The sequence below is a fragment of the Schistocerca nitens genome, chromosome 3 (assembly GCF_023898315.1).
Source record: "Schistocerca nitens isolate TAMUIC-IGC-003100 chromosome 3, iqSchNite1.1, whole genome shotgun sequence".
NCBI lineage: Eukaryota > Metazoa > Arthropoda > Insecta > Orthoptera > Acrididae > Schistocerca > Schistocerca nitens.
In genome coordinates, this window is record NC_064616.1 from 851,475,152 (window position 1) to 851,496,186 (window position 21,035).

At 35.9% G+C, this 21,035-nt stretch overlaps 2 protein-coding genes across 2 annotated transcripts in view; one reads left to right on the plus strand and one right to left on the minus strand.

The window, feature by feature from the left end:
- Window positions 1–75, minus strand: part of LOC126249448 (integral membrane protein GPR155) — a 140,470-nt gene extending 140,395 nt beyond the window's left edge. The window contains exon 1 of the mRNA XM_049951101.1: window positions 50–75. The gene's annotated coding sequence lies outside the window, so the exon portion shown is untranslated. The remainder of the gene's footprint in view (window positions 1–49) is intronic.
- A 106-nt stretch (window positions 76–181) lies between these two features.
- Window positions 182–21,035, plus strand: part of LOC126248878 (uncharacterized) — a 45,489-nt gene continuing 24,635 nt past the window's right edge. Inside the window, exon 1 of the mRNA XM_049950326.1 lies at window positions 182–347. Coding sequence (XP_049806283.1) covers window positions 281–347 — 67 coding nt within the window. The 5' untranslated portion in view covers window positions 182–280. The remainder of the gene's footprint in view (window positions 348–21,035) is intronic.

Below are 21,035 nucleotides of genomic sequence, written 5' to 3' on the forward strand. Positions count from 1 at the left end.
AATTCAATTTGCCTCACTACAGTTTTAATAACTTAGCGACCCCCCATACCTCAATACTGCAGCGTCAATCAAAACATTTGCATGTGACAGCTCGAACCAAAGATTCTCTTGACGACCCTAGAGCTGTACCTTGATCTAACCGTGTATGTTGGCGCCACTGGAGATGTATGATGTTTATAGTTACAGATAAAAAGGATAAGCCGGTGGATAACCGGTGTATGTTGTATGTGCGTAGTTGGTAGACGTCGAGTCAGAAGAGCAGTGTAGAAGGGGAAGCAAAATGTTTGCGGTTGTGTTTTACGTAGCTCTGTTATTTGCTACTACAGACTCTGCTGTTATATTTTTTGGTATGTTATTACTGAAGTTTTTCAGCGGCAAAGTTTAGCAAGTAATGAATTTTTGTATGGCGGGATGTGTAATTATACGGTAATCGTTATTGCCTTAGGAATAACTACACTTGTTTCATTATATGAAATTGCTCTGGCTGTCGCAGCTGTAAGTAATTTCTTATTACAGATTTGGTAACTTGGAGAGTAATTTGTAGTGAAGTAAGCAGCTTTGCAGTAGTGGTATTAAAACATCGCGGCTTTCCAATGTTGCACACTATAATTTCGAAGGGAGCCAGAGAGACATTGCCTCCATTGTGACCAGTAGTTATCAGTGAAAATTTGATGACTTCAGTTATGACTGTTGAGTACTTGTAGGCCTAGTTCCTATTATATAGTTTTCTATTGCGGTTATCACTCAGTTATTATTCTCTCGTCATCATTGTAAAATGACGGCGAGTCCGTAACCCCAACGAATCTTAAAAACAAAACAAAAAAATATTTAATCACTTGGCAATAAGTTATTTGTAAAGCAGCAGCTTTGGTATTATTTTGAAGTCTTTATTTGATCAGTAATATGCGTAATATGTTATGTCTGCAGAGTTTTTGGCCAGAGTATGGTGAAATTACCGCCCCTCCCAAATTCTAGAACATCTTGTAGAAACCTGTTCAAGGAACCACTGCTTCTCAGTATATTTATTCCTTAATGAAATTTGTTGCGAGTAATACATCTATATTTCCAACCAATAGCTCAGTACACTAGGTATCAATACTAGGTATAAGAAAAATCTACGTAAAGGCCTAAAATCACTTAGGCCTACCTTGGTCTTAAAAGGGCTCCAATAATCTGGAACACACATTTTTAATAAACCATTAAAAACTTGGTTTCAGATAAAGCACGGTTTAAACAGAGTTTGAAAGACTTTTTTTATATGCAACTCCTTCTACGCCATAGATGAATATCTTAACAGAGACTGTTAAATCAGCTCAAGTAAAAATATCTGTTAGATTTCAGTTTTGACAACGCTTGGTCACAACAGTCAAGATTAGGTATTCCGCGTATGATAAATTTATTAAAAGTGGGTAAAAGTGTTTCACTCTGACAGTGTGTTAATTCTGTAATATTAGCTGTCACAGTTTATTGCATTGTATTAACTTGTTTTCGAGTATCTGCTGACAAATGATCAGGGTAGCAAGTGTTATATGTATGTTGTTATTGATAAGTGTGTCAGTGGTATCCCAGTGTTTGAATAAGTGACATTTCAGCTGCCAAGAGCTGCTGGCAAAAAACATTCATTAACAACCAGTTCTGGTCTTCATATCATCTTCAGGAATCTGAAACATATTTACAACAGCCTACGTGGCAATACATACTCTATTGAGTCACTGTAAGTGAAAATTTTGGGCCTGATTATAAGAATAGACAAAGTTTGACAGTTGACACAGAATGGCATTTTATGTTATTTGCTGCCACAGTAATAATAATGTCATGTAGGCTGTTGGAAAGAACATTAGACACACACAGATCAAACTGGTCTTCAAATAAGTAATTTGTCAGCAGTTCTTGATGGCTGAAATGACATTTTTCAAATACATATAAGCTGTACAAAGTATCCCAGTGTGTTCAATATTCAGGTTAATTATGCACTGTGTTTATTTGCATCTCTGCCATTTATAAGTCTCTTCTGCTTTCAAAACACCATTTTTGTGTCACATTATTCACTTTCATGTTCTTATACTGAAGTTACAGATCCCATTGTCCTCAGTTTAATGAAACATGCTTAAAAACAAATAAGGATAAAATACACCTTATGTATATACCAGAAAATATGTAAATTAAAATTAATATGAAAGTAAGTGGTAATACATTCCATAAGAAACAAACTCCCCGAGTTAAAGATATTCATAGAGAAAAAAAAAATACAGTGTGAAAATACCATATCTCAATGAACACTTGCTTAAGGAAGAGGACTGTAACTTCTACACTCCAGCTGGCTATACAAGCTTAACTGGTACCTACGGGTTTCAGAAGATGAACGGAGTGGTGTGTAATTAGTTAAAGAATAGATGTCCTGTAAAGACAAGTGATTATAATATCTGTGTAACTGTCCATCCAAAACAGACTTTATGGAGTGCATGGAAAATCTGTTTTATTTATTTACATGTCTATTTCTGTAGGACCAAATTGAGAAGCAAATCTCAAAGGTCATGGAACGTGTCAGTACATGGAAATTACAACATAAAAGTAATAACAGATAAAATGTTTATGAACCCAAAAAAAGTCAATCCATAAGTTTAAGTAAACAATCTCCAATATAACGAAGAATCAGCTTAATTTTTCAAGGAACTTCTCGCCAGGAGTGACCCACGAGGAAACTCTTCAGTTTCAGTTTGAAAGTGTGTGGATTACTGCTAAGATTTTTGAATTCTTGTGGCAGCTTATTGAAAATGGATGCAGCAGTATACTGCACACCTTTCTGCACTAGAGTTCTGTTGAGTATTAACTGAGTGAAAGCTGCTTATTCATGGTTATAAGCTGATATTGTTAACAAGAAATGACAGTAAAGAATATGTTTATTGAGAGGCCAGTGTCAAAATATCCAGACAAGTGAACAGGGATCGACAAGAGGTTTGCGAACTTACACCACTTACTGCCCAAACTGCCCGTTTGTGCCAAAAATATCCTTTTAGAATAGGAAGAGTTATCCCAAAATTTAATACTGTATGACATAAGCGCATGAAAATAAGCACAGTAGACTAATTTTCGTGTCAAACAATCACTTACTGCGGACACTATTCTAATAGTAAAAATGGCAGCATTTAAGTCTATGAACAAGATCCTGGACATGGGCTTTCCATGACAGTTTACTATCTATCTGAACACCTAGAAATTTCAACTGTTCGGTTTCACTAACCATATGCCAATTCTGTGAAATTGAAAGATCGGGTTTTGTTGAACTGTGTGTTAGAAACTGTAAAAACTGAGTCTTTTTGTGATTTATTGTTTGTTCATTTTCTACAAGCCATGAACTGCACTATTTGAAACCGATCTGAGCCAGTGTTGCACACAATGTCCTTTACTACCAAGCTAGTGTCATCAGCAAACAAATATTTTAGAGTTATCCGTAATACTAGAGGGCACATCACTTATATAAATAAGGAGCAGGAGTGTCCGTAACACTGATCCCTCTCCATTTGACCGTACACCACTCGGACCCCACATCACCACCACTCTCAACACTGCGAATAATGACCTTTTGCTGTCTGTTGTTAAAGTATGAGGTAAACCAACTGTGATTTACTCCCAGTATTCCATAATGGTACAACTTGTGGAACAATGTTTTGTGATCAACACAAACGCCTTAGTTAAATCAAGAAATATGCCTAGTGTCGAAACCTTTTCTTTAATCCATCCAGTACCTCACAGAGAAAAGAAAATATAGTATTTTCAGTTGTTAAACGACTTCTAAAGCCGAACTGTACATTTGATAGTAAATCGTGTGATATAAAATGTTAAAGTTATCCTTACATACTCAGCCTTTTCAATCATGTTAGCAAACACTGATGGCATAGAAATAGGTCTAAAATTGTCTACATTATACCTTTCTCCCTTTTTATAATGCGGCTCTACTACTGAGCACTTTAATCATTCAGGAAACTGGCCATTCCTAAAGGAAAATTACAAATGTGGCTAAACACAGGGCTAACATGTGCAGCACAGTACTTTAATATTCTGCTAGGCACTCCATCATATCCACAAGAGTCCTAAGTCTTCAGTGATTTAATTATTGTCTATATCACAGAGGAGTATTTCAGACATCGGTCCCAGAAAGCCATTATCCATTAGAGTTATACAATTCCCTGTAGAAACTAATTTTTTTATTTAATTCACTAGCAATGCTCAGAAAATGATTGTTAAATACTGTACATATATCTGATTTATCAGTAACAGAAGTATTTTTATTGTGAACTGACTTTATGTCGTCAACCTTCTGCTGCTGACCAGACACTTCCTTCACAACTGTCCATATGGTTTTAATTTTACCCTGTGAATTATCTATTCTATTTGTGTAGCACATACTCTTTGCCTTCCTGATAACATTTCTAAGCACCTTACTATACTCTTTGTAATGGGCTACTGTAGCTTGATTGTGACTACTTCTAACATTGTGATGTAATTCCCACTTTGTTCTACATGATATCCTTATCCCACTAGTCAATAGTCAATAGTAAAATGAATGTTCTAATGGAAAGCAACTCTCAAAAAAAGAGCATGAGAAACATGTTAAGGAAAGCATTGTATTTATCATCTATGTTATCAGCACTGTAGACATCCTACCACTCTTGTTCTTTGACGAGGTTTAAAAAACTCTGTTGCTGTTGGATTACCTTTCTGAAATAGTTTGTGATTACATGTGACATTTGCTTGAGTGCAGAAACCTTTGAGTGTTAACATTTGTGCATAATGGTCTGATTCACCCTTCTACTAACAGAATGCCCATCTAGAAATGAAGAATAAATAAAAATATTGTCAATGGCTGTGCTACTGTTCCCCTTGTTGGAGAAAATACAGCCCGCATCAGATCGTATGAATTTTGGAGATCTAGCAACATCCTTTTTCTTTCACAATCATATACAAAATTAATATTGAAATCAACATATAACTAATTTCTGGTACTTGCTAAAAGGTTCGTTTAATTTAAAATCGCCCAAATTAAAGAAATCTCTTTGTCATCATGTCACAGGTATTTGTGAAAATTTGATGTAAGGAAGTACATAAATAGAAAGTGATAAAATAATTTTTTTTTAGATCAAAACTTTAGTCAGGGGGGCCATTTTGAAATGTCCGGCATTTTCTCCATCTGGTGTCAGTACAAATTGTAGGTTGAAAGTTTTTAACTACTATAACTCCCTTATTTATAAATCGATTTTATTCAATTTGGTGTCATTAGAAAAATAAAAGGACCAACTATATCACTAAACTATAAAAATCCTGCAACTGTGCTTATAAATATGTGCAAATCTGTAATTAAAGCCATTTTTCAAAAAAAAAAAAAATTACAAACTTCATGAATTTTTTTCATCAAAATCACAAGTTTCACCATTTTAAATTTTGTCTCAAAGAATTCCTGTTGTCATACATTTTAACATTTAAAAAATCAGAAGGGCGTTTATTTTGTTGAATCATTTAAAAGAGATAGAACATAAATAATAATATCCACGTTTCATTTTGTGACTCTTACCTAGTGGTCACAAATTATGATCAATTCTCATAAAACACATTCATAAAACTCTAAAAAGCATTCATTCTTTCAAACAAATTTTCAATCGACAATATTATGTCTGATTCAAAAGTATATAAATGACCAGTACTTGTGGTTGCACTAGGAGCAGGCAAAGTCATTAAAATGTTTTCATAAGGTATCCAGCAAACATCAGTGTGAAGTGGCCATGAATAACTTGAGGAAGGGCTACTTGGACTCATGAACTTGACTTTTGCGTCTGTGTGCTTCACTTATCTCTAGAATTTTTCCAAGCCACCACTGATTATCGTAGATAGCTGTGACAAATGTTTCTTCTTTAATTGTGTTAGAGGCAGTGTTTTGAATTCCAAAAGGAACTTTAATGAATTTATTAGATGATGAAACACACTTTATCAGCAACTTGTTTTCATTCAGTGGTTTGAAAAAGTGACAACCCAGGAATGGTAGAACCAGTCTCATATTGTTCGTCACATGGACGCTGTAAACTTGCTCTTGTTGCTAAACATTTAATAGTACCATCAACTCCATCACATGCATCTTTGTCATGAGTAGTGACAAAAAAAAATTCCATTCTGCAGTTACTCCATGATCTTGCTTGTGGTGGCACAAATTTAAACAGTTTAAGTTTTTATATTGTGCAGAACTGCCATCACTGAAGTACATAACACGCTGGGTGTGTGGTAATTGTTCCAATACATAAGTGAGAGCAGTCTTCTGGAATACATAGAATGTGTTTGTATCATTCTGCAAACAGTTACTTATACAACACAATTACATTGACTTAATGCAATCATCTGTTTTTAAAGTACACCACAAAAGGATGAACGGTGACTTGAATGTTCTGCCAGTGAAATCCTTGTGCAGCATCCTGAAGCAAACAGATATAGTTCTCTGCAAAATCCACTATGATGATGCATGTAGTATCCATGTAGTATCAGGTAGGGTTTCTTTGCTTGATTTGAAGTAGTGACTCTGAGATTTTCATACATATGATGATGTGTTAAGTTTTGAAGTTTTTGCATGAGATACTCAACAAATTCATCGGTTGTCTTCATTAATGTCTCCAGTGTAGGTCGATCAGTTTGCATCCATTGTTTGAATACAACATTTTTGTAATCTTGTAAGGATTCCAGCTCCATTAAAACATTCCACAGTTCATATTCGTCAGGACACTGAGAACAGCAATGCAGCATGCACTCCTCATTTCCCAGATTGCACACAAGTTTCTGTAGAGGTTCAGTGTACGATTCTTTCACATGTGCAGCATGCATTAACAGTTTTACATTTTGGTGTTACATGCATACACATACAGTTATGCAGTCCACAACTGTTTACAGTAACACATTCTTTTGGCCTATGTTCACAAAATTTTGTAAAGCCAATTTTATCTTCAGGGTATTTTTCTCTGAAAGCCAAGTATACATCTTTCAGATTATGCAAACTTAGTCTTTTTGTCTTATACACTCTTTTGCCATTTTCTGAAGGGACAGAAATGTGACTTATATCATCTTCACAGTAAAAATTCTGGACACGTTTGTTCACATCCGTACCTATTCTGTTTCCCACTTTATAACTCCCTTTTGACAAAATACCATCTTCTTTTAGCAATACCCTCGATTTCTTTACCATGTATTCGGTAGTGTTAAAAAACATTTGGATTTTTTCTTTACTCCATGAAGCTGGTGCTAAGGTAAGTATTTGTAGTTTTTGTTTAACAGAACTTCTGCTGAATTTCTCTTTAAGTTTTTGCATTAAAATATTAGTCTGTACATTCAGCACTGCCCGTTTCTTCACACACATTTTTTACTGGAACATGTAGCACTTCTGATGCTGTTTGCTGGATTTTTAAAGCTAAGTGACAAGACTTGGATCGAATGTATTCTGGACGCCTGTCTTGTGCTCTCTTGGTAACCTTAAATGGTGAAATTTCAAGTAATTCACAACTTTCATTAAGTTTTTGAAGAGCTGTAGATGGATCTGGTGTATATTCTTGATCTTCAACTTCACATTCATCCATCCCTGGAAGGTCATCCCCCATAGGAGATAAAATGTCCTTACGGCATGTTATGCACAGCTTGGTACCTGGGATAAGTCCAAGGGTTTTATATTTCCTTGCCATGGTTAAAGAAATAGGTTTCAAAGATTTCTTAGCAGTCTTTTCATCATCCTTCTTAAAAGGGTCACAGCAAATTCTTTGTCTGTCTTCAAATGTTCCCAAATAGAGCCTTTTGTGAGAAGAACAAACTCTCTCAGTATTTTCACAGGTGCTTCTTAGCTTCAATAATTCAATATCAGCTTGATTCAAGCTTAACATATCTTTATTTTTATTTATTTGTATATTGTTCTGTGGGACCAAATTAAGAAGTCTCCATGGTCATGGAACGAGTCAATACATGAAATTATAACACGATAGTAGAAACAGATAAAATGAAATATAAGAAACATATTCAGGCGACAATTCGTAAGTTTAAATAAAGAAAATCAACAATGTAAAACCGGAATTTGCTTAATTTTTCAGCTCTTCCAGGAGCTCCTCGACAGAATAGGAGGAGTGAGCCATGAGGAAACTCTTCAGTTTAGACTTAAGTGTTTGGGCTACTGGTGAGATTTTTGAGGTCTTGTGGTAGCTTATTGAAAATGGATACAGCAGAATACTGCACTGCTTTCTGCACAAGAGTCAAGGAAGTGCATTCCACATGCAGATTGGATTTCTGCCTAGTATTAACTGAGTGAAAGCTGCTAACTCTTGAGAATAAGCTAATATTGCTAACAACAAATGACATTAAAGAAAATATATACTGTGAGGGCAATGTCAGAATTCCCAGACTATTGAATAGGGGTCGACAAGAGGTTCTCGAACTTACACCACACATAGCCCGAACAGCCCGTTTTTGAGCCAAAAATACCCTTTTTGAATCTGAAGAATTACCCCAAAAAATAATACCATATGACATAAGCGTATGAAAATACGCGAAGTAGACTACTTTTTGTGTTGAACTGTCACTTATTTCAGATAGTGTTCTAATGGTAAATAAAGCAGCATTTAGTTTCTGAACAAGATCCTGAACATGGGCTTTCCACAACAGCTTACTATCTATCCGAACACCTAGGAACTTGAACTGTTCCGTCTCACTTACAAGATGCCCATTCTGTCTGATCAAAATATCGGTTCTTGTTGAATTGTGAGTTAGAAACTGTAAAAACTGAGTCTTACTGTGATTTAACATCAAATTATTTTCCACAGGCCACGAACTTATTTCATGAACTACATTATTTGATACTATTTCAATATTACACACAAGATCCTTCACTACCAAGCTGGTGTCATCAGCAAACAGAGATATTTTTGAATCACCTGTAATACTAAAAGGCATATCATTTATACAAATAAGAAACATCAGTGGCCCCAGTACCGACCCTTGGGAAACGCCCCTCTTAACAGTGCCCCATTGGGACTGAACATCACTACCACTCTCAATATTGCGGAGAATTACCTTCTGCTTTCTGTTCTTCAAGTAAGAGGCGAACCAATTGTAAGCTACTCCCCTTACTCCATAATGGTCAAACTTCTGCAGTAATATTTTGTGGTCAACACAGTCAAAAGCCTTCGTTAAATCAAAGAAAACACCTAGCGTTCACAACCTTTTATTTAATCTGTCCAAAACCTCACAGAGAAAAGAGAATATAGCATTTTCAGTTGTTAAACCATTTCTAAAACCAAATTGTACATTTGACGCAAATTATGTGAATTTTAATGCTCCAGTAACCTTGTATATACAACCCTCTCGATAACTTTAGCAAACACCGATGGCATAGAAATAGGTCTATAATTGTACACATATGGCTAAGTACTGCTAGATACCCTATTATATCCATGAGAGTTCTTGGTCTTTAGTGATTTAGTTATTAACCCAATCTCCCTCTTGTCAGTATCATAGAGGAGCATTTCAGGTAACAGTCTCGGAACACAAGAGTGCTATATGATTCCCTGTTGGGACTAGGTTTCTATTTAGTTCACCTGCTATATTCAGAAAGTGATTATTAAATACTGTACATATATGCGACTTATCAGTAACACGGACATTCCCACTACGCACTGATTCTATATCCTCATCCTGTCTCTGCAGACTTCCTTTATGACTGACCATATGGTTTTAATTTTAACCTGAGACTTAGCAATTCTATCTGCATACCACATACTTTTTGCCTTCCTAATAACTTTTTTAAGCACCTTACAATACTGTTTGTAATGGGCTGCTGCATTTAGATTTTGACTGTTTCTAATGTTTTGATATAATTGCCACTTTGTTCTACAATATATTCTTATCCCTCTAGTCAGCCACCCAGGCTGCCAGTTTGTGCTAGTACCCTGTTTTGAACGTTTTAACGGAAAGCAACTTTCAAAGAGCACGAGAAAAGTCTTGCGGAAAGCATTATATTTATCGTCTACTGAATCAGCACTATAAACATCTTGCCACTCTTGTTCCTTGATAAGGTTTACGAAGGTCTCTACAGCAACTGGATCAGCTTTCCTAAACAGCTGATAACTATATTTAACATGTGTTGTAGCACAAAAATCTTTTAGAGTTAAAATTTGTGCATCATGATCTGAAAAGCCATTCACCTTTTTGCTAACAGAATGCCCTTCTAGTAATGAGGAATGAACAAAAATGTTGTCTATGGTTGTTCTACTGTACCCTTGCATTCTCATTGGAAAGAATATGGTTTGCATAAGATTATATGAATTAAGGAGGTCTACCAGCATCCTTTTCCTTGCACAATCACTTATACAATTAATATTGAAGTCACCACATATAACTAACTTTTTGTATTTCCTATAAAGTGAAACAAGAACCTCCTCTAGCTTTAGCAAAAATGTTGTGAAAAAACCCCATGTCAGGTCACCCAGGCATTGACACCAACCATGTCAGATTTTGATGAAACTTTGTACAATTACTTCTTTTATCATCCTGAAAGCACTTGTAAAATTTTTTTGCTCTATCTCTTATAGTTTTTTTTATAAATTTTTAAAGTTTTTAGATTTGGCGTTGTTTCAGCAGTCGGAAATCGTAACTTAAATGTGTCCTCACAACTAAAAAAATTTGTATATTAAAGAATACTCGAGATATCAGTATGAAATTTTGGAATAAGTTTGTGTATTATATCTAAATGTTAAAACAAATTACCATAAAGATATATTAAAATCTTCCAAATTAAAAAAAAATTTACAAGGGTGGTTTTTTATTTATTTAGCTAACGGATGTTTAGTTTTACAAAAACTGAAATATCTAGAATCTCAGACCTGATAGAAAGCTCAAATTTGTTTTAAAATACACTTAATTGTATAGGCTATTAGATAAAAAAATTATGTTGGCTTTTAACCTGTTTAATAGTTATCTAATTTTTAAAATAATATTAATTATATTTTAAAAATAAAAAGTACCAAGTGACTTAGACACCGAAAATAAGTTTTTGTCTTCTTGGAGTAACAATGCTCGCTTGGATTTTGTTTTGTTACTCCTGTGTTTTAAAGTAAAAAAATTATTACAGTGTTAAATAGTGCTTGGATAGTATTTTATTAAGTTTATTCAAACTTTCAGTAAGTACTGTTACTTAGTTTACAGAGATTCTTTTCCAATATCCTATAAAAGTAACCAGAACAGTAATCAGACCAAAAGTGAAATCAGTATGTCAGATATTCAAACCTGTAGCGTAGGGTTATTTAAAAAATCTGACTGTTTCCAAACAACCTACACACCTTCAAAAAAGTTACAACCGGTATCTGAATTGAGTGAGGAAGAAAAAGATTTGATCCACTTACGATCTGGAATTAATCTGTGTGAATTTAAGAATATATGTTCACACCTCAGCTACTACTTTTTAAATGTTTTTGAAAAGTATCAAACAACATGTGTAGACCCACTAAAAAAACACAAAAAGCCCATCAAAAAATCGTTGAGAAGTGTAGGCTTGGATCTTTCTAAACAATTACCGACAAAAAATATTAGCATAAAACCTGGACAAAAGCTTTGCTCAACATACCATAACTTTTGTGGGGAAAAATTAAGAGTTGAAGTCATGGTTGAATTGGAATCATTGGAATCCAGAAATTAATCCCTCGTACAAACAAACATTGCTCTTGACAATTTAGATTTAACACCAATAAAGCTTCATGGCTTGTCAGAACAAAGTAAAGGGTCTTATTTTAAAAGGAAAGTTAGCATTATTGAAAAGTCTGCAAAAAAGGTGGTTTCAAAAGCATTGAAATATGATGCACCAAGTTCTGATGATGACGAAGAAGATAAAAGTGGGGTTGAGAAACCAAAGGATTTTGATTAATGATTTCTCTTATGAAAGAGAAGATTTCATCTATTGGGAGGTCTAGAAAAATCCAGATTCTGACCTTGGCTCCAGATTCTTGGAGTCGAAATAAAGTGATGAAAGAATTTAATGTGAGTACATGGTGCGACAAGCAAGGAAGCTAAAATCTGAAAAGCGTATTTTGGAAACTCCTGGTCCAAAAAAAAGGTAAAACTCATTCTGAAAATACAGTAAGACTTGTAACAGATTTTTATGAAAAGGATGAAAGTTCCAGAGTGCTACCTGGAACAAAAGACAAAGTAAGTGTTAAAAGAAAAGTTTACATGCAAAAAAGACTCATTTTGTGTAACTTGAGAGAACTCTATTATTCTTTGAAATGGGAGAATCCTGAGGTAGAAGTTAGATTTTCAAAATTTTGTTTCTTGAGACCTAAATGGTGTATCCTTCCTGGTGCTGCAGGTGCACATACACTGTATGTGTATGCAGTATCCACCAGAATGTTAAACTATTACTGGATGCTGTGAAAATTGAAGAATCTTATAAAGACCTAATTAAGACGCTTGTGTGCAACACGGAAAACCAAAACTGCATGCTACATCATTGCGACAGCTGTCCTGCAAATACTGCACTAACTGAGTACTTAACTGAAAAACTAAGTGAAGATTTTGCTTTAGAAGAAGAAATAGTAATCAGTCAGTGGGTTAACACAGACAGGGCAGAAATGATGACACAGTCTATCAGTGTTGAAGACTAAATTTCTTTATTGGTTAGGTCATTGGAAAAGCCCACCGCGTACTCGTTTATAGCAAAATCCCAATCAGCAGCCTTTAAAAGATTGAAAGAAGACCCACCACCCAAAACAGCAATTATTGTGATGGATTTCAGTGAAAATTATTCCTTTGTTATACAAAATGAGATCCAAAGTTACCACTGGAATAGAGGTGGTTGTACTCTACACCCAGTTGTAGTTTTTCTAAGAAATGAGGAAAACAAATGTTTTTGTTTCCAACCACTGTTTTATTAGTGATGACCAAGAACATGACACTGGTTTTGTTAACTTTGTACAAAAAGAAATTACAAAGTGGCTGTCATTACATCATACTGACATTGTTCACTACTTTACAGATTGTTGTGCTGGGCAGTACAAAAATAGAAACAGTTTTAAAAATTTGACTTAACACTTGAGAGACTTTAATTTGAAGGCCCAACACACTTTTTTTGAAACAAGTCATGGGAAGTCAATTTGCGATGGCCTAGGAGGAACTATTAAAAGAATTTTAAGAAAAGCCAGTCTACAGCTTTCAGACGAAGAACAAATGATGACAGCAATTGATGTGTACAAGTTTTGTGAAAAAAATATTGAAAACATTCTTTTCACTTTATTGACAAAAAAGAATTTGATTTGCTACGGTTAAAACTAGAAAAACGTTTTTCAGCAACCCGAACCATTCCTGGAACAAGAAGTTTTCATAACTTCAAACCACTTCCAACAAACAACCTTGAAATTAGAAGTACTACAGATAGTGTAAAACCCTCCTTAGTATTTTTCTTTCCATTCTTCTTCTGATTGGGTTTGTGTTGAACCATCCATAAAAACAATATTCAATGATGAAGAAGATGCAGAAATTCTATTTCTACATCCTTCAGGACCAGCTGCATTATTTTATTGGCCTGAAAGAGAATATTCTTGCATAGTGCCTTTGGAGCACATAGTCAGTGTAGTAGACGCACCTCAATCAAGTGGCACTGGAAGAATGTATTACTTCAAAAAAGACTGTATCAAAAGAACTGAAAGCTCTTGGATGAAGTGGAAAACAGTTTGAATCGGCATTAATATTTATTAAAAAAGACAAAATTACTCAAATTCAATGTTTCAAGCAATCAGTTGGGTTATACATAAGTGTCGTATGTACACAATCTTTGTACATAATTCTAATGTAATCTACTATAATTAATAAACGTGTTAAAAAGCCATCATTATTTTTGTTTTATCAAGTAGCCTATATGTTTAAGAGCAAATTAAAACAAATTTGAGCATTCTATCGGGTCTGAGACTCTTAGATATTGCAATTCTTATAAAACATTTTTTTTCATAGAAAATATTAATATATTTTAATAGTATCATTTTTATCTTCAAATATGTATAATAAATAAACTTGCTGCAAAATTTCATGATGTTATCTAAAAGAGTTTTTAAGAAAAGCAATTTTAAAGTTTTGAATACAAATTAAATTTACCATTTCCGAAGGTTCGGAAAACGCAAAACATAAAAACTTTAAAAATTTATAAAGAAAAACTATAAGAGATGCAGCAAAAAAAAAAAAAAATTGCAGGTGTTGTCAGGATGGTATTAGAACCATTTGAGCCAAATTTCATGAAAATCTAAGGAGGTGGGTGTAAAATTTATTTTTTATTGGGTGATTTGATATGGAATGACCCCCAAGTCTCATGTTATTACGCCTGACGGCTGTATTAAGATGAGAGGCCGATCGTGACGCTGAAACAGTTTCACAAAATGCACATTCGTGTTGCCAGTCGGAGTGGCTATCTTTTCCAGGTACCATCTATGTTATACTACCATCCCTATCAATATTATTACCAGCCCCACCCACAATCACTACCTGATCCTCTTTAGTAAAATCCCTACATAACCCCCCCCCCCCCCCCCCCCTATGTTAAGTCACCTGAGCCAATCCTGCATTAGGCTTCACAATGCTGGTGACCTGGTACTCACTCCCCAACACTTCCTGCAACTGCTGGCCTACACCTCTACCACGAGAACTACCTAACCGCAGAACCTTCTTCTTTCTCTTAGACTTTGCAACTGTCCTAGCCATCGTAACTGCTGAGGTCTGCTGCATACTTCCTATATCTACAGCTACTAGAGATTCCTCTCCACTAGACTCTGGCAGTTGGTCATATCTATTGCAAACACCAATAGTAAAACTATCTGAAAATCTCCTTCTCCTGACAGATCTCTTGCCAACAGCCAGCTCCCATTCCCCAACCCCCTTCTCCCTCCTCATCCTATCTAGCTGCTCATGTGCAGTTTTTCAACTGCACCTGAAGGGCACAAATCTTACTCTCCTGCTCCTCTATCAACTTACTCTTGCTACATAACCTGCAGTTCCAGGAGAGGATCTCACCAGAATGCCTACTGCAAACCCCCCCCCCCCCCCCCCCCTCCAGTGAAAATACTTCGAACAAGTCTCACACCGCAATCCAGTACTCCTGAACGTATGGCAAAGCCCACACTTTTCACTCGTGGTAAAATTTTACAAGTTATTGAAACAAGAAAACTAGTGTATCTAAGTTCCGCTACTACAATAAGATGATGATAAAAAACTGACTACAATAATCACAAACTTGCTCTACAAGGGAAGTAACTACTATTATTGACAGTATTAATCAACGGCAAATGAGAATATAACAAAAGACTAATACAGAAAGAAAATCAAACGTCTAATGACGCAGTAACGAAACTGAAAGCAGTTCTCAAAAATTTCTTCTGAAATTATTTCACCAGAAAACACCAAGAACACCGGTTGAAGAGTACTAAAGTTCCTAAATAAACCACTACACAAACAATTAATTAGTACTTAGCTTTCGATGCACCGCTACAGCTGCAACTGGTCAGTGCGGAATGTAAACACAGGTAAGAGGTTAAGTTGCTCGATACGAAACTCACAAATATCAGGTCACAACACAAGAAAGGCAGAGGTGAATGAAGAAACCACTAATTAGTCACTTATATAGTAAATCTTATCACAAAAACTGTTAAAATATATAACTGAAACCTAAAAAATATATGGAAACTTACAGAGCGATCTCACACGCAGTCACGCGCTTATGATGTCGCACCAAGCTCTTCACTGCTTCTACTTTTCTTCTGACACACAAATTACCAGACATTGGCTGCTTATGTAAGCAGCACAAAATCAAGACAAAAAGGTCCTTCTGGTATATAAAGTGCGCGCGCGCACACAGCCTTTGTTGCATGTGAGTGTTGCTGCTAGACTGAATTTTTAATTGTTGTTTCGTGTATTGTTGATTAGCTATTTGAAACAATTATTACAGCATTATTGAAAAAGTATAAGATCTAACAATAGAGGACAAACATCCTTCTGATTTAATTTTTTTTTATGTTGAAAAGTATGACAGTAGGAATAAACTAAAATTTAGATGGTGAAACTTGAGATTCTGCTAAAACCCTGAAATTTGCAAAAAAAAAAAGAAGTGAGAAATTACATTAATTACAAATTTTCAAACATTTGTTGCTTAGACACAGCACTTTAAAAGAATAGAGCTATAATATAAAAATTGTTACTTTCCAGTGACACCAAATTGAATAAAATTGATTCATAAATAAAAAAGTTATAGTAGTTACAAACTTACAAGGCACTTGGTTTCTCAACACCAGTTGGTAGAAGGGGCCCACATTTCAAAATTGTCTCCTAATTACAATTTTGGTCAAAACAATCCAGAAAAAAATATTTTAACCTTAACTCATTATGTACATGTGTACACCAAATTTTCAGAAAAATCTGTGACATAAGGGCAATGGCCACTAGGTGATTTTGCATGAAATTACCCATAAAGTGAATCAAGAACCCTCTCTAGCTTAAGCAGAAATACTCTGAAGTCAGAGTTAGGGGACCTATAAACAACAAAAATTAGATGTTTAGTTTCACTAAACTCAACTGCCCCTGCACAACATTCAGATATCTGTTCAGCAGAATACTCCCCCCCCCCCCCCCCCGCCCCCCATACATGGCCACTCCTCCACTTTGTAAGGAACTACTTGAAAAACAACCAGCTAATCTGGCAAAGGAAGCCTCTGAATTGTCAGTGTTGCTCCAATATGTATAAGCAGCTCTGGTTTTGAACACAAGTAATTTCCAAATGAAATTACTCAAACCTAAACAAATAGAATATTAATCATTGGTGGCACAAATTTTGTAGACACTTGGATGCAATTCTTATAGTGCCTTAACAAAACACCTGCCAGACATAATGACTGCATAGATAATGGCACTTCAAAAACAGGTAAACATGACTCACTTGAATATCATTAAGCCATTGCTATTTGACCAAAATAGCCCACTTCTGAGACTATTTGGAGTTGTAAATAGTCACATGAGGCTGAACCCAGGATAGTGATGTATACATTACATATCACAGATGCTATCTGCACATTATTGACTGGAACTCCATTTTCAGCAGGTATCACTCCTCATGTGAAGCAAATAAAAAAATTCTTCTGTAGTAGTAGCCACCTATAATAAATGCTGTCCTACCACAAATACGAAGAGCCCATGACAAAAGAATTGCAATCTTAAGTCTGTTGCTTTTAGTCTTCTTCCTCTGCTGCTTAATTATGAATGAGAACTTATATGTAACTGGTATCATTCTGTGAATCCATTATGGCGAGTCCTTGTGTAGCACAAGGCATTTGAGTATCTTCAAGTAACTAGAAACTGTCAAGCACAATGTGCTAATGTTGTCATAGTTCATGAGTGTCTCGATGTACAGACACACACGTATGTTCTTTTCCATCACTGAGAGAAAATACATACCAATATTGACTTCAGCTGGATTTCCCCAAAGGACTTCCTTCGAAATTTTATAACAAAATGTATTCAATATTGTACTACAAAAATATAAATAAATGCATTATACAGTGGGCTATTAGTAAACAAGATAGAATCATTCCAGTACCTGGTTGATGTGTATCAATAAGAACATAAACTGGAAAAATTGTGCTTTCGATCTTAGTAGATATATCTAATTAGCAGTTAAAAGAATAGCACATTTTGGTGATAAAGAAAATTTCTATTCTGCTGCGGATTGTGCACTCTTTTGAAACCTTGTAGCCAATTAAAACTATGTGCTTGACTGGGGTTCAAAACACAGGACCTTGACTTTTGTGCGCCATGCTTTTACTAGCTGAGCTATCCAGACATGACTCATGACTTTCTAAGATGTTTGGAAAGTAGAAGAGAGGTACTAGGTGAAGTAAAGTGGGATGGCTTATTCGGTTAGAGGGCAAGGTACCAGTTTAGAATCACAGTACAGTACACAGCTTTAATCTGTTGGGAAGTTTCAGTAAGCTACCATATCAAACATGACAGTGTTGTAATATTTCTGGATAACAGTCTACTGACACATGGCTTTTTGCTCTGGCACAATGGCCACATAGTCAATGAACTTTCGCTCATACTTTTCTGGGCTTGCTAGTGTGGAGAAGCTAGTTTTGCTTATGGTTCCTGAAGAGAGGGAACAGAATTTACAGTTGTTATAGGGGCAACAGTCTGGATGATTGACTGATCATACCTTGTAAGATTAGACAACATTGCTTTACCACATCGTTATTGCAGATGGTTAAAAGCAAGAGGAAACCACAGCTGGTATATTTTCTAAGGATATAAAGCTTTGTTGTTTGGTTTAATCATGCTGGGTTAAATATTCTGGGGGTAAAATAGTCCCCCAGATGATGTTATCATAAAAAAAAAAAAAAATTGCCATTCTAAGAGTCAAACTATAGAATGTTGTTGTTGTGGTATTCAGTCCTGAGACTGGTTTGATGCAGCTCTTCACGCCACTCTATCCTGTGCAAGCCTCTTCATCTCCCAGTACCTACTGCAACCCACATCCTGCTGAATCTGCTTAGTGTATTCATCTCTTGGTCTCCCTCTGTTTTTTACCCTCCACGCTGCCCTCCAATACTACATTGGTGATCCCTTGATGCCTCAGAACATGTCCTACCAACCGATCCCTTCTTCTGGTCAAGTTGTGCCACAAACTTCTTTTCTCCCCAATCCTATTCAATACTTCATCATTAGTTATGTGATCTACCCATCTAATCTTCAGCATTCTTCTGTAGCACCACATTTCGAAAGCTTCTATTCTCTTCTTGTCTAAACTATTTATTGTCCATGTTTCACTTCCATACCTGGCTACACTCCGAACAAATACTTTCAGAAATGAGTCCCTGACACTTAAATCTATACTGGATATTAACAAATTTCTCTTCTTCAGAAACGCTTTCCTTGCCATTGCCAGTCTACATTTTATATCCTCTCTACTTCGTCCATCAGTTACTTTGCTCCCCAAATAGCAAAACTCCTTTACTACTTTCAGTGTCTCATTTCCTAATCTAATTCCCTCAGCATCACCCGACTTAATTCGACTACAATCCATTATCCTCGTTTTTCTTTTATTGATGTTCATCTTATATCCTCCTTTCAAGACACTGTCCATTCCATTCAACTGCTCTTCCAAGTCCTTTGCTGTCTCTGACAGAATTACAATGTCATCGGCAAACCTCAAATTTGTTGTTTCTTCCTCATCGATTTTCATTCCTACTCCGAATTTTTCTTTTGTTTCCTTTACTGCTTGCTCAATATACAAATTGAATAACATCGGGGAGAGGCTACAACCCTGTCTCACTCCCTTCCCAACCACTGCTTCCCTTTCATGTCCCTCGATTCTTATAACTGCCATCTGGTTTCTGTACAAATTGTAAATAGCCTTTTGCTCCCTGTATTTTACCCCTGCCACCTTTAGAATTTGAAAGAGAGTGTTCCATTCAACACTGTCAAAAGCTTTCTCTAAGTCTACAAATGCTAGATACGTAGGTTTGCCTTTCCTTAATCTTTCTTCTAAGATAAGTCGTAAGGTCAGTATTGCCTCACGTGTTCCAGTATTTCTACAGAATCCAAACTGATCTTCCCTGAGGTCGGCTTCTACTAGTTTTTGCATTCGTCTGTAAAGAATTCGTGTTCGTATTTTGCAGCTGTGACTTATTAAACTGATAGTTCGGTAATTTTCACATCTGTCAACACCTGTTTTCTTTGGGATTGGAATTATTATATTCTTCTTGAAGTCTGAGGGTATTTCGCCTGTTTCATACATCTTGCTCACCAGATGGTAGAGTTTTGTCAGGACTTGCTCTCCCAAGGCCGTCAGTAGTTCCAATGGAATGTTGTCTACTCCGGGGGCCTTGTTTCGACTCAGGTCTTTCAGTGCTCTGTGAAATTCTTCACCCAGTATCGTATCTCCCATTTCATCTTGATCTACATCCTCTCTTATTTCCATAATACTGTCCTCAAGTACATCACCCTTGTATAGACTCTCTATATACTCCTTCCACCTTTCTGCTTTCCCTTCTTTGCTTAGAACTGGGTTTTCCTCTGAGCTCTTGATATTCATACAAGTGGTTCTCTTCTCTCCAAAGGTCCCTTTAATTTTCCTGTAGGCAGTATCTATCTTACCCCTAGTGAGACAAACCTCTACATCCTTACATTTGTCCTCTAACCATGCCTGCTTAGCCATTTTGCACTTCCTGTCGATCTCATTTTTGAGACGTTTGTATTCCTTTTTGCCTGCTTCATTTACTGCATTTTTATATTTTCTCTTTTCATCAACTAAATTCAATATTTCTTCTGTTACCCAAGGATTTCTAATAGCCCTCGTCTTTTTACCTACTTGATCCTCTGCTGCCTTCACTACTTCATCTCTCAAAGCTACCCATTCTTCTTCTACTGTATTTCTTTCCCCCATTCCTGTCAATTGTTCCATTATGCTCTCCCTGAAACTCTCTACAACCTCTGGTTCTTTCAGTTTATCCAGGTCCCATCTCCTTAAATTCCCACCTTTTTGCAGTTTCTTCAGTTTTAATCTACAGGTCATAACCAATAGATTGTGGTCAGAGTCCACATCTGCCCCTGGAAATGTCTTACAATTTGAAACCTGGTTCTTAAATCTCTGTCTTACCATTATATAATCTATCTGATACCTTTTAGTATCTCCAGGGTTCTTCCATGTATACAACCTTCTTTCATGATTCTTAAACCAAGTGTTAGCTATGATTATTTTGTGCTATGTGCAAAATTCTACCAGGCGGCTTCCTCTTTCATTTCTTAGACCCAATCCATATTCACCTACTACGTTTCCTTCTCTCCCTTTTCCTACTGTCGAATTCCAGTCACCCATGACTATTAAATTTTCGTCTCCCTTCACTACCTGAATAATTTCTTTTATCTCATCATACATTTCTTCAATTTCTTCGTCATCTTCAGAGCTGGTTGGCATGTAAACTTGTACTACTGTAGTAGGTGTGGGC